Source organism: Leptodactylus fuscus, chromosome 5 (genome assembly GCF_031893055.1).
Source record: "Leptodactylus fuscus isolate aLepFus1 chromosome 5, aLepFus1.hap2, whole genome shotgun sequence".
Taxonomy (NCBI): Eukaryota; Metazoa; Chordata; class Amphibia; order Anura; family Leptodactylidae; genus Leptodactylus; species Leptodactylus fuscus.
This window is the reverse complement of record NC_134269.1, coordinates 66,605,933-66,619,187: the sequence shown is the minus strand read 5'-3', so window position 1 is coordinate 66,619,187 and position 13,255 is coordinate 66,605,933. Positions and strand designations below refer to the sequence as shown.

The window sequence follows — 13,255 nt, the reverse complement described above, 5'->3', positions numbered from 1 at the left end:
CCTATTCTCACGCGGCTTCCCGCATCCGAATCAGGACCAAAATACGTGGTCCCGTGCCCTGTGTGAACGGGGCCTTAGGTTTACACTATCGTTCGGCTCCTCATGGGGACTTGAAAAACAGATAGCCCATCCGCTAAAAAAGTGGTTACCCGCGGACCCCGAGGAACCCATAGACTGTAAAGCTGTGACACACTTTGCTCTAATGCAAATGTGAACCTCGCCTAAAACACTTCTATTTAACTTTTTTCCACCTGTAAACATACCTCCCAACTTTTGAAGAACAGAAAGGGACAAAATGTGCTGCATGCATAGCGCGCTGTGGTAAATTTAGCTCTGCCCAATTACGTTGACTCCGCCCATTTTCATTCATTTTTCATGTGCCCCCACACAGTATAATCCTCCTAAGTCAGCCGTACATTATATGTCCCCACATTGTAATGTTCCCTTCCAACTGCCCCACAGTATTAAGTCCCTCTCCTGGTGCCCCAGTTTAAACTGGTGGAAACTAGAGGGGACATGAAACTGGGGCAGCTGGATGGGGACATTAAACAGTAGGGGTAGTTGGAGGGGGACAATAAATTAATAGCAGCTTGAGCAGTACATTAAACTGGGGGCAACTAGAGGGAGACATTAAACAGTGGGGGTAGTTGTGGGGGAAATAAATGAATGGCAGATGAAGAGGGACATTAAACTGGGGGCAACTAGAGGCAGACAGGTCCAGCTACCTTCACGATTTAACGCCCCCTCCAGTTGTCCCCAGTTTATTGTCCCTCCAGTTTAAGGGCCCCATTCATCTACCTCCAATTTCATATCTCCCTCCCCTCCATTTCTCCCTCAGTTTCATATTCCCCTTCATCTGCCCCATTTCATGCCCCCCTTCCATCTGCCCCAGTTACATTTCTTCTCTTCATTTCTCCCCATTCCGTTTTTTAAGTGGATTGGGTTTCTGTTTTTCAAGTCCGCAAGTGGACCCGAAGAACGGAAACTCGATCACAGGTGTGTAGCTAGTGTGCATTATACACCACATCCATACATCTAATTCCCCTACCTTTCAGCTGCCTATACACATACTCCAATGTAAGGGGGCATTCACACGGAGTAAAGTGGCGCTGATACTGCCATGATAACTCGTGGCAGAATCAGCACTGATAGAAAGACTCCCATTGACATTGTTCTTCCCTCAGCTCTTTTGACAGAAAGTTCACAGAGGTTTCCTTTGCAGACTTTCTGCTTCAATTATACCTATGGGGAAACCGCCAGTGTTTCCGTTGAGATCATTGACATGCTGTGATTTCCAAAACCACAACGATTTTGGAAATCGCCACCTGTCTGCAGTGCGTATTTTAACAAAAAGTGGGGATGGGATACACTAGAATCCCATCCACTTTGCAGTGATTATAAAACGTCACTTTTTCTTTCCATGGCTTTTCCGTCGCAGGCGGATCGCGACATTTATGCAACATGGGGCATAGCCAAAGGCTAAAGCCCAACATTGCAGAAAGGCAGAAGAAAAAAACGCTACGTTTTACAATGAACATCCATATTACAGCTACAAGATCTGGACCACTCTGTACTGAAAAGCTGAGATCTCTATAGGGATCTATGTGAATACAGTCCTATGAAAAAGTTTGGGCACCCCTATTAATCTTAATCATTTTTAGTTCTAAATATTTTGGTGTTTGCAACAGCCATTTCAGTTTGATATATCTAATAACTGATGGACACAGTAATATTTCAGGATTGAAATGAGGTTTATTGTACTAACAGAAAATGTGTAATATGCATTAAACCAAAATTTGACCGGTGCTAAAGTATGGGCACCTCAACAGAAAAGTGACATTACTATTTAGTAGATCCTCCTTTTGCAAAGATAACAGCCTCTAGTCGCTTCCTGTAGCTTTTAATCAGTTCCTGGATCCTGGATGAAGGTATTTTGGACCATTCCTCTTTACAAAACAATTCAAGTTCAGTTAAGTTTGATGGTCGCTGAGCATGGACAGCCCGCTCTCAAATGATCTGAAAACAAAGATTGTTCAACATAGTTGTTCAGGGGAAGGATACAAAAAGTTGTCTCAGAGATTTAACCTGTCAGTTTCCACTGTGAGGAACATAGTAAGGAAATGAAATACCACAGGGACAGTTCTTGTTAAGCCCATAAGTGGCAGGCCAAGAAAAATATCAGAAAGGCAGAGAAGAAGAATGGTGAGAACAGTCAAGGACAATCCACAGACCACCTCCAAAGAGCTGCAGCATCATCTTGCTACAGATGGTGTCACTGTGCATTGGTCAACGATACAGCGCACGTAGCGCTTTACAGTCAGAAGGGCGTTCCTGACACTCTGCGTTTCACAAGGCTCCCCTCGCCTACATCCCATGAAGCAATCCTACCAATAATTTCACATCTTCCTTTTTTACATACACTGAGCATGTAGTAACACAGCACTTTACAGATCTTTAATTTACACTGTAGAACCAGTGCAGGGACGTGTGAATTTTCATATAGCAGACTCAAGCTAGAACGCCCCTCTCTTTGAATAGTTGGTCTAGATGTTTTTCCATCACCACATTTGTGCCACGTAGACCATTCACGACCTGGAAAGCCCACTGGAAATATTCTGCTACTCGTTCTTCAGACCAGCCTACAAAACAAAGTTTAGGTTCAAGGCTTATGCATTGTAAAGGTTGACTATGTAAAAAATAAAATGTTGCAAAATAATACGTAATAAATATATTGCAGCAGTCTCAGTTAAAGGGATTGTTCCATCTATACAAATTGTAATAAATAAAGAGCATAATATACATTTTAGAGTAACTTTGTAATGTATTGTTATTAAGAAAAAAATGTTTTGTCATAGAAATATTGCAATTATCTGCTTGTAATAGCACTCAGTGGTGTTCAAAATGTATAAGGTCTGTGCATGCCATCCTAGTGAGGCTGTGTTAGTCATGTATGCCTAGTAGAATACAGCACAGCATCTGCTGTATCCTCATTAAAAGCAGCAAGGATATCACTAAAGCCCCTTGCAGACAACTGTGTGTGAAATCAATGTGCTATCTGGATAGCACACTGACCCATTCATTTCTATGGACCCATGCACACGACTTAAACGGATCAGTGTGTGGGCCGTGAGTCAGCGCTGCAAAATATAGAGAAGGTTCTATTCTGTTCAGTGCTTGCGGCACAGACTCGCCTATAGAAGCCTATGGGAGACTGAAAACCATGAATGGTGTACTGATGTACTCAGTTTGTCTCCTGTCTCCACAAACTCGGATCACACACTGTCCGTATATGCGGATATACAGCATTGATGCAGAAAACTCACTGATGACACTAGTTTGCGGACTGCAAAAAAACATGGTCGTCTGCAACTGGGTTTAGACTGGACATAGGCTTTCCATTATAAGGATACAGAATCCTAGAACAGAGGGAAACACCATTAGATAAGTCTTTCACCGCTCCATGCCATTTTATCTCTGTTCCTGATAAGGAGCAGCTGTATGGTTTTGTGCTGGGCATACACAACTAAAAGCTGGATTATATAGCCAAATGTCGGTCTGTGCAATAACAATTAACCACTTCCGGACCACCCATAGACTATATACGTCCAGACAGTGGTTGCCTTGTTCTGACAGATCGTGCAATTGCTGAAACTGGTAGCCGGCTGTAACTTCAGCCGGAGCTCCCAGAGAGAAGACAGGTTTATTCCCTTCCCTGCCTTCTCGATTGCTGTGTATACAGCAGTCAATGAGCGCTGTATACACAGTTATGGGCGCCGCAATGATGTGGCCACTCTCTGACCCAGAAGTCACGTGATCCGACGGGATCAGTGTCTTGCAAGAGCTGCTGGGTCCTACAGGACTCAGATCATCTCTGTATACTGTGTATACAGCGTGCAGGAGGGTGTAAATGTACCAGCCCCAGTTGCAGGGGAAATCAGCCTCCGATACAGAAAAAAAAAAAGTGATCAGATGTCCCCAAAGGTCTCTTATGAACTTATGGGGACACCATCTGAAAAAAAATATCTAAAAAAAAAAAAAAAATGTAAAATTTTTTAATAAAACATTCTAAAAAATAAGTAAACTAATACGCCAATAAAATTCCGTTATTAAAGGTTATAGCCCAGGGGAAGGGAACCTTTGGCTCTCCAGCTGCTGTGAAACTACAACTCCCAATATGCTCCATTCACTTCCATGGGAGTTCCAAGAACAGCAGAGCAAGTATGCATGCTGGGAGTTGTAGTTTTGCAACAGCTGGAGAGCCGTACGTTCCCTACCCCTGTTATAGCCCCACCCCCGACAACACCATACAAAATAAAAATGACCATAACGGAGAGGAAAAACTATTTTATAAAGTTTTTCAGTAGCACTTTGTGTTATTAAATTTAAAAAAAAAAAAAAAAGAAAGAAAAAAAAGAAAAGTGAAAACCAGACACAATTTCCCTCCTATTTTGTTTATATTTTCCCGGATATAAAGAAAATTAAAACACATTGGAAAATAAAAACAACATCAAAATAAAGCCCTATGTGTCCCCAAAAAAGACGCAAAAATTACTTGAATGATACGTATGAGAAAAATGTTAAAGCTCTCTAAACTGCACATCCTTCTCCTTACTAATATTATAAATGTGAAAGTTTGTGCGTTTGGATGTTTGTTCCTCAATCACTCTGAAACGACCGAACGGATTATAGTGAGATTTGCCACATACCTAGAATAGCGCCCGGAAAGATACATAGACGCCTTAAGATCCCCGTAGGTTGCCGGTTTTCGCCACCGCAAACCTCGAAATCCCGGTTGGCGGAGGCTGAAGGACCTGAGATGACATCATCTCAGTCCTTCACGCTGATCTCCGATTGGAGCAAGCGATGGAGGGGGCGGAGCTTACAGGGGTCGCGGGAGGGGAGGGATTTGGTGGAGACTGGGGTCGCAGGGGGAGGTGGAGGCCAGGGTCTTGGGGGGAGGTGGAGGCCAAGGTCGCAGGGGAAGATAGCGGCCGGGGTCGCAGGGAGGGGGTTGTGGGGTGTTGGCCGGGGCTGAAGGGGAAGGGGGGGGAAGGGCGGAGAAGGGAGGCTGGGGTCCCTTTGGAGGGGCCCGCAGGGGTCATGTGTGGAGGGAGAGGGGAGTCCGGTGTCGCAGTGGACGCGGGGCAATGGGGGGGGGAGCAGGGCTGGGGCTGCGCTGCAGGTGTGTAGCACACAAGGGGAATGGGGCTGCGCTGCAGGTGTGTAGCGCAAAAGAGGAATGGGGCCGCGGACGAAGTCGCGGGCATTGCTAGTACAAAATAAACCTAAAATGTGTCTGGTCCTGGACCACAAATTGGCCTGGTACTGAAGTGGTTAAAGAAAAATATGTTATCAGCACTCCTTTGCATTGGCCTAGGAGTGCACTTTACAATAATTACCTTGAATATCAGCCCATCAAATAGTGACTTAACACGGCCTCACTACAATGACATATGCAGTCCTATACATTTTTAACACAAGGGGGTACTATTATAAGTAGATAATTACAATATTTCTTTGAAAATGTATTTTAACACCAATACATTATAATGTGAATATTCAGTTTACTTATTACCACCAGCAATTATGACATTAAGATCTAAGCAGTGACAACATCTGGATGCAGTTTTCCATGTGGATTTTTTGGTTTAGTAACTCCAGAGCTATGATAAAGTCATGATAGATATTGGAACGTGTAAAGAGAGGGCTGGAATGCACAGAATATCAAGTTCATATATGGATTAAAAAAGGGCAGCAATTTGTGGCATAGGGTGCATGCCTTGGCAAATTTTTTAGCTTCCACATTGCCTCTATACTAGGGTCAAATGCAACAACCCCATTACATATAACACAACCAGCTTACAGGCCCCCATAACAGATTTAATCTGCAACAGTGAAAATGGAGGAGTTAGAAAATTGTGATACTTGCAATGACTAGGCAAACCCTAGGGCTGAGGAACTAGAGAGTAGGGAAAACCCATGTTACTATCTCTCTGCATATATATATATATATATATATATATATATATATATATATATATATATATATTTTTTTAAAAAAAAAAAAAACTAAATAAAATGCGTAATCCTTGTAAGGGGTGGTGAAGTGTAGCTTATAAACAAGTTTTGAGTTTCTTATGCGGGTCTAAGTACCTTTTGGAGTGCTACGATTCAGGTCCCGCAGGTTGTATAACTTGTCAGCTAATTTGACCAACTTGGCTTTGTGGCTGCAGTGTGGAGCGTGTTCTATCTGCTGCTGCTTTCTTGCCATCTTTGGTAATGTCTTATCATCAGTCACCTCTTCTACTATACGGCTAACCTCTGGACCAAACTTCTCCTCAATTTCCAGGAATGTTGTGTTTGTATCTTCAACTGTATCATGTAGAATTGCTGCCTAGAGAACATATTAGAGAGGTGAGAATTAGGTTCTTTGGGTGATAATGGCCACTGAGCCCAAGTGGATTCAGCAGTTCTATCTGCATTTTACCTCTGGGAACACAGTTAAAATAAAGAGAAAAATTTATGTCCACCAAACATTATTGTAGTCAGTTTTAGAATAATAATAATAAATTTTATTTATATAGCACCAACATATTCCGCAGCGCTGTACAATTTGTAGGGTTCAAATACAGATACATAACAAAGAAATTCATTTCACACAATGGGACTGAGGGCCCTGCTCACAAGAGCTTACAATCTGTGAGGTAGAGGGGGTGACACAAGAGGTAGCAGGGGCAGCATTGCTTATACAGAGGTCAGACACTTTTGTAATAGAGGTGACTGTCATTACATAAACATAAGACTTTATAAGCCGTCAACAGTCGTGTCCTTTAACATGTGGATGGAGCTTGGACCTATAAAGTTAGCATGAGATGACATCATATCATGTGGGGAAATGTGGGAGCGGGGACAGAGGATGGTTAAGGGTTTACGTTAGACATTGTGATAGGCTTGTCTGAAAAGATGCGTCTTTAGTTTGCGTTTGAAACTGTAGAAATTGGGAGTTAATCTGATTGTCCGGGATAGAGCATTCCAGAGAAGTGGTGCAGCTCAGGAGAAGTCTTGTATACGAGCGTGGGAGGTTCTGATAATAGAGGATGTAAGTGTTAGGTCATTGAGTGAATGGAGAACACGGGTTGGGCGGTAGACAGAGATGAGGGAGGAAACATATGGAGGTGCGGCATTATGGAGAGCCTTGTGGATGAGGGGGATAACTTTATATTTTATTCTATAATGAATAGGCAGCCAATGTAGTGACTGGCACAGACCCGAGGCATCGCTGTAGCGTCTAGCCTGATAGATGAGCCTGGCCGCTGCATTCAGAATAGATTGTAGAGGAGAGAGTTTAGTGAAGGGAAGACCGATTAGTAAGGAGTTACAGTAGTCAAGGCGAGAATGAATCAATCAGAGAGACAATAAGTGTCTTTAGTGTATCTCTGGTAAGGAAAGGACATATTCTGGAGATGTTTTTGAGGTGGAGGTGACATGAACGTGCGAGTGATTCAACATGGGCGGTGAAGGAAAGGTCTGCGTCAAACATGAGCCCGAGGCAGCGGGCATGCTGCCTAGGAGTTATAGTAAGGCCTGAGACTACAATGGATATATCAGGGACAGATCTGTTAGATGGTGGAAACAGTAGTAGTTCAGTCTTAGAGAGATTTAGTTTCAGATAGAGCGAGGACATGATATTAGAGACAGCAGAGAGACAGTCACTGGTGTTCTGTATGAGTGCAGGGGTGATGTCACGGGAAGATGTGTATAATTGGGTGTCATCAGCATAAAGATGGTACCTGAAGCCAAATCTGGCAATGGTTTGTCCAATGGGGGCTGTGTAGAGAGAAAAGAGCAGGGGGCCTAGGACCGAGCCCTGAGAAACCCCAACAGCAAGGGAAAGAGGGGAGGAAACAGAGCCCGCAAATGATACACTGAAAGTGCGGTCTGAGAGATAAGAGGAGAACCAGGAGAGCACAGTGTCATTGAGGCCAACTGAGCGGAGCGCAATGTCATTGAGGCCAACTGAACGGAGCATAGTGAGGAGGAGTTGATGGTTTTATGAATTTCTTCCATTAAAAAAAAAAAAAAAAAAAACACATGAAAAACTCCAATCTCATCGCCAGTCTTCTTATTCCCTGCAGCAGTGGAGGAACACCTCACCATAAATCAGCCGCATCTTCTACCGAACCATAGCTTCCGTAAGCTTCAGGAATTATTTACACCATTGAACATAAATTTGGCAGAGCCACATCATGCCCTATTCCACAAATTGTCCATGCAGTGAAAATAGTGACACTTTTTTGTGCAAAAATCCATTTTCATCAAACTGTGTGATTCTTTCTAGCCCTGTATACGAAATAACGTGTAAAATAAAAAAGATCCACTTAACATTATGTGTTCCTGGCTATTCATTATTATTTAGGCTAAGACTACTTAGCAACTTTAGATACAGCTACTATCAAATGACCAAACGTCACCATTCTCCCCCTTAACTCATTCAGCAATGTAAGTGAACAGAATTGCACCCTGACTCCAAGGATGCTGCATCAGTCACAAAAAATATTGAAGGAGTCATAGGGCGACATGTGGTGTTTGATTGAAAGATGGGAGCCATGGCCAAAGTCACCATATAGCCCTTGGCTTAAAGGGAGCCTGTCACAAGGGTGAAGCATATTAAACCAAGACCACAGCTAGATAGGTCAGGTTAAATGTAATCTCTGTCCCCCCCCCCCTGAAAATTCATGCATCTGTTACCGTGATATTAATTTATTTCACAATATACACATGAACAATTTCTTTGCTCCAACCTACTATGCCCCAGGCTGCTCCTTTCTCTGTGTGGCAGGGCTGAGAAGCTTTGCTAAAATCTCACCTAACCCTGTGTTTCTCATGTCCATGATGGTGTATTAGAGCAGACTGGGGCATAGAAGAATGGAGCCCCCTCCAGACTGCTTACGCTAGGTTCACACCTGCATTGGGGTTTCTGTTCTTTGGGTCCACTTAGGGTTCCGAAAAATGGAAACCCAATCCGCGTAAAAAGCAGTTATCCGCCTGAACAATGCGGAGTCCTTATTGCGGGACTTTTCTCTCCACATTTTTCAAGCAGAATGGGGGACGGAATCCCCAAACGGTCACCCACTGCAGGTGACACCGTCGTCTGAATTGCGTATTGTGAAGTAAATTAATATTTTAGAAACAGTTGTTTGGATTTTCAAGGGGAAAAAAGCGTTACCTTCAGGTGAGACTGAGCTACCTGTCGCTGGTTTAATATACTTCATCCTAGCCCTTAAAGGGATTATCCCACACATAGTATGTACATTAAGGGATAACTTTACTTTCTGTAGCTCCATTCCTCACCTGATGCTGTGAAGATACTGCTCAAGACTGTGTTTCATTTCTTTAAAATGCACTCATGCAGAAAAAAACTCACCGTGATTTGGTAAGAATTCTAGTGATTAGATCGCCAACAATTCAGTTAACTATGTTCTATCACTAGAATATGACACAATTTGTAATGTTGGGTCCATATATTTAGGCCCAAACTCCCTATGAAATATTCTGAGGTCACCATTAGAGGTCAGCCATAGTGGGTGCAGATTTAACCATTCTTAGTTATTCAAGTAATCAAAAGCAATGATGTATCTCGAGAAGAGATTCCCTTGAACAGTGGCACTCCTGGAAAATGGCTGTACAGGGAAACTGCACTGTAGCTCATTCGCTTAAATGTAAATGTGTTGACTGCTGTTGTGCAGCAAAAAGCAGCACTGAGGGACTTTCATTCTCTGAATATCTCGTCACCCAAAACTTTGGACTTCACTTACAAAAAAAACTAAGTGATGGCAAATACTACATATGCGCCATAAGTATATCATTGGGAATAACCATTTATACTAAATACATTTTGCAGTACAAATAGAATACGTGTATTATGTTGTCTACCTGCAGCACTGTTATATCAGCGATTCCAGCCTCATGAGTTAATATCCTGGCAACACCTACAATATAAATCAACACAAACAGCAACAAATTACTATTTCATAAGAGCTGAAATAAAAGAAATGGAAGAAGGACATAAACATACAGTCATGGCCAAAAGTTTTGAGAATGACACAAATATTATATTTTCACATGATCTGCTGCCCTCTGGTTTTTATGTGTGTTTGTCAGATGTTTTTATCACATACAGAGATATAATTGCAATCATATTATGAGTAACAAAAGCTTATACTGACACTTAGAATGAGTTAATGCAGCAAGTCAATATTTGCAGTGTTGACCCTTCTTCTTCAGGACCTCTGCAATTCTCCCTGGCATGCTCTCGATTAACTTCTGGACCAAATCCTGACTGATAGCAGTCCATTCTTGCACAATCAATGCTTGCATTTTGTCAGAATTTGTAGGTTTTTGTTTGTCCACCCGTCTCTTGATGATTGACCACAAGTTCTCAATGGGATTAAGATCTGGGGAGTTTCCAGGCCATGGACCCAAAATCTCTATGTTTTGTTCCCTGAGCCATTTAGTTATCACCTTTGCTTTATGGCAAGGTGCTCCATCATGCTGGAAAAGGCATTGTTGATTGCCAAACTGCTCTTGGACGGTTGGGAGAAGTTGATCTTGGAGGACATTCTGGTACCATTCTTTATTCATGGCTGTGTTTTTAGGCAAGACTGTGAGAGAGCCAATTCCCTTGGCTGAGAAGCAACCCCACACATGAATGGTTTCAGGATGCTTTACAGTTGGCATGAGACAAGACTGGTGGTAGCGCTCACCTCGTCTTCTCCGAATAAGCTGTTTTCCAGATGTCCCAAACAATCGAAAAGGGGATTATTGCTGTTAAGCTGATCACTCTTTATAACATTCTGGAGTACATGCAAATTGCCATTAGAAAAACTGAAGCAGTAGACTTTGTAAAAGTTAATATTTGTATCTTTCTCAAAACTTTTGGTCATGACTGTACATACGCTATATCGTTTGTGTTATCTCACATCACTTATACAATAAAGGGCCTTCATGATAAATAATCTTAGGGATTTTCCAGGACTTACATATTCACGTGTTCCTGGGATAGGTCATTAATATGTGTTTGGTGGATGACTAACATCATGGTCCCCACCAATCAGCTATTGAAGGGGTGTTCACTGCGTCTTCTCTGTGCCGATGATTTCACATTCAACAGTAGCTCAATCCCATCCCAGTGAATAGAGCTGAGCTGCAATACAGAGTATGGCCCTATGATATGTATAGTGCTATGCTTGATATTCTGTGAGGAGGCCACATCACTCACCCAAGCTACAATACAAAGCATAGCCTCTATTGTATGTATAGAGCGGTGCTTGGTATTCAGTGAAGAAGCCACAGCACTCATCCGAACTCTGCGCCATCTTCAGTCAGGTGATAGTTGGGGGTCCCAGATGTCAGACTCCCACTATCAGATTGTGATGACCTGTTATAAGGACAGATGATTAATATATATGTCCCAGAAAACCCCTTTATTTGTAAGAGCCTGAGGACTGGGACATGACTCCAATAGACTCCCATGTAGAAGGGCTTAGTCTCCAGCACAGAATCTGTATTCCAAACCTAGTGATCTTCTCTGCAATTCCTGCATCCCATATACTATAATTTACAGAGAATAATCAATATCTGACTGACTCTTACTAATGTATAAGTACTGTGTACGTGACTGCAGGAAACAGCAGGGCGTTGTACTCGGTTATCTGCACCGGCCTCATAGACTGCGAATGTCCTGGCGACAACGCACATGCTGTACCACTAATCCATTCAACCTACTTCTTGTTGTGGCCGTGAAGTAAATAAGATTGGGGGGGCTCGGGACCCTCAATCTACTGATGGGCGGGGGTTCTAACAATGTCCTATCCTGTGATTATGTGATTTTGATTGTAGGAGCGCCCCTTTAAGAAGAGCGATAGATCTTCAGGTCTATTATTCTGACACATATCATACATGATTAAAGGGATCCTCAATATTTCAGTCCAACTGGTCATGCTAAGGGCTCGTTTACATCTGCGTTCTCCTCTCCGTACTGCAGGTTTCCGTTTCCTGCATAAAACAGAGCAGGAGACGGAAACCTGCAGGAGGCTTTCTCACCCATTTATTTAAATGGGTGAGAAAGCTGTCCGGCCGTGAGCGTTTCATGCTCTCCGCCGCGAAACCAGGTTTTATAATCCAGACACAGAGTCAGACATGCAGTACTCTGTGTCCGGATAAAAAAAAAAACGGTTTCGCGGTGGAGAGCATAAAACGCTCACGGCCGGACCCAGTCTGTGGTTTCCGTCTTCTGGCATGCAGAAGACGGAAACCACAGAACGGAGACCCTGAACGCAGGTGTGAACCTAGCGTAATCTGAACAAGGCTCCAGTATAGAGTGGACATTGCTGCTAGGCAACAGCTTTAGCAAAACTTCACCAGTGCAGTGTGAACAACTACCTACTCCAATGTATAGCTGTATTCCTCCCTTCTTGACTTCATTAGCTTGTATTGTGACCTCTAGAGCTTTTGGATACTTGAGGTTTTGTAAAAACATCCTTCCTGCACAGGAGGTCATAGAGAAGCACAAGGACAGCGGTGACATAGCTGACAGGCAGCATTACCTATGGGGTGGTTTATATATGGCGTCTCCTCCACATCCTTCCTCTTCTGGGCTTTATGCTTTATAGCAGCAAAGTTCGCCGCTTCTACAATCGCAGCCGCATCCGACATGACAGTGACCTCAGCCCGCATTCACACTAGCTACACGGTCGTGACTAGAGTGCTGTTGCTCCGGGTAGGTATGATGTCACAGGAAGGGGCGTGGCCTCTCAGAGGAGGGCGGAGTTTCGGCCATCACTGCTCTGTGCTGTATAGAGGAAGGGTCGTGACTAGAATGGAGTTGCTCCTGGTAGGTGTGATGTCACAGGAAGGGGCGTGGCCTCTCAAATGAGGGCGGGGTTTCGGCCCTCACTGCTCGGTGCTGTATAGAGGAAGCCGGAGCCGAGCACATGGAGCTGGAGAAGAGAAAGCAGAGAAGATTGTAGCGTGGTAATGGAGGATGGAAGGGGAGAGAGAGGTTTGTTCTACATGAGACGGCATGTTGGATGAGGCTGAGGGGAGTGAGTGATGTAGTTACATGGGACTGCATTTTGGGTGAAGCTGAGGGAAGGAGTGATGTAGTTACATGGGACTGCATGTTGGGTGAGGCTGAGGGGAGAGAATGATGTAGTTACATGGGACTGCACGTTGGATGAGGCTGAGGGGAGAGAGT

At 43.5% G+C, this 13,255-nt stretch overlaps 1 protein-coding gene across 1 annotated transcript; it reads right to left on the bottom strand.

Annotated features, from left to right (window-relative positions):
• Positions 1–1,777: 1,777 nt before the first annotated feature.
• HDDC3 (HD domain containing 3) lies at positions 1,778–12,779 on the bottom strand. The gene is made up of 4 exons (XM_075276187.1): positions 12,606–12,779; positions 9,934–9,989; positions 6,154–6,394; positions 1,778–2,639 (listed from the first exon to the last, which is right to left on the bottom strand). Exons 1-4 carry the CDS (start codon positions 12,733–12,735, stop codon positions 2,509–2,511), a joined length of 558 nt encoding a protein of 185 aa, XP_075132288.1. The 5' UTR covers positions 12,736–12,779; the 3' UTR covers positions 1,778–2,508.
• Between the last annotated feature and the right edge of the window lie 476 nt (positions 12,780–13,255).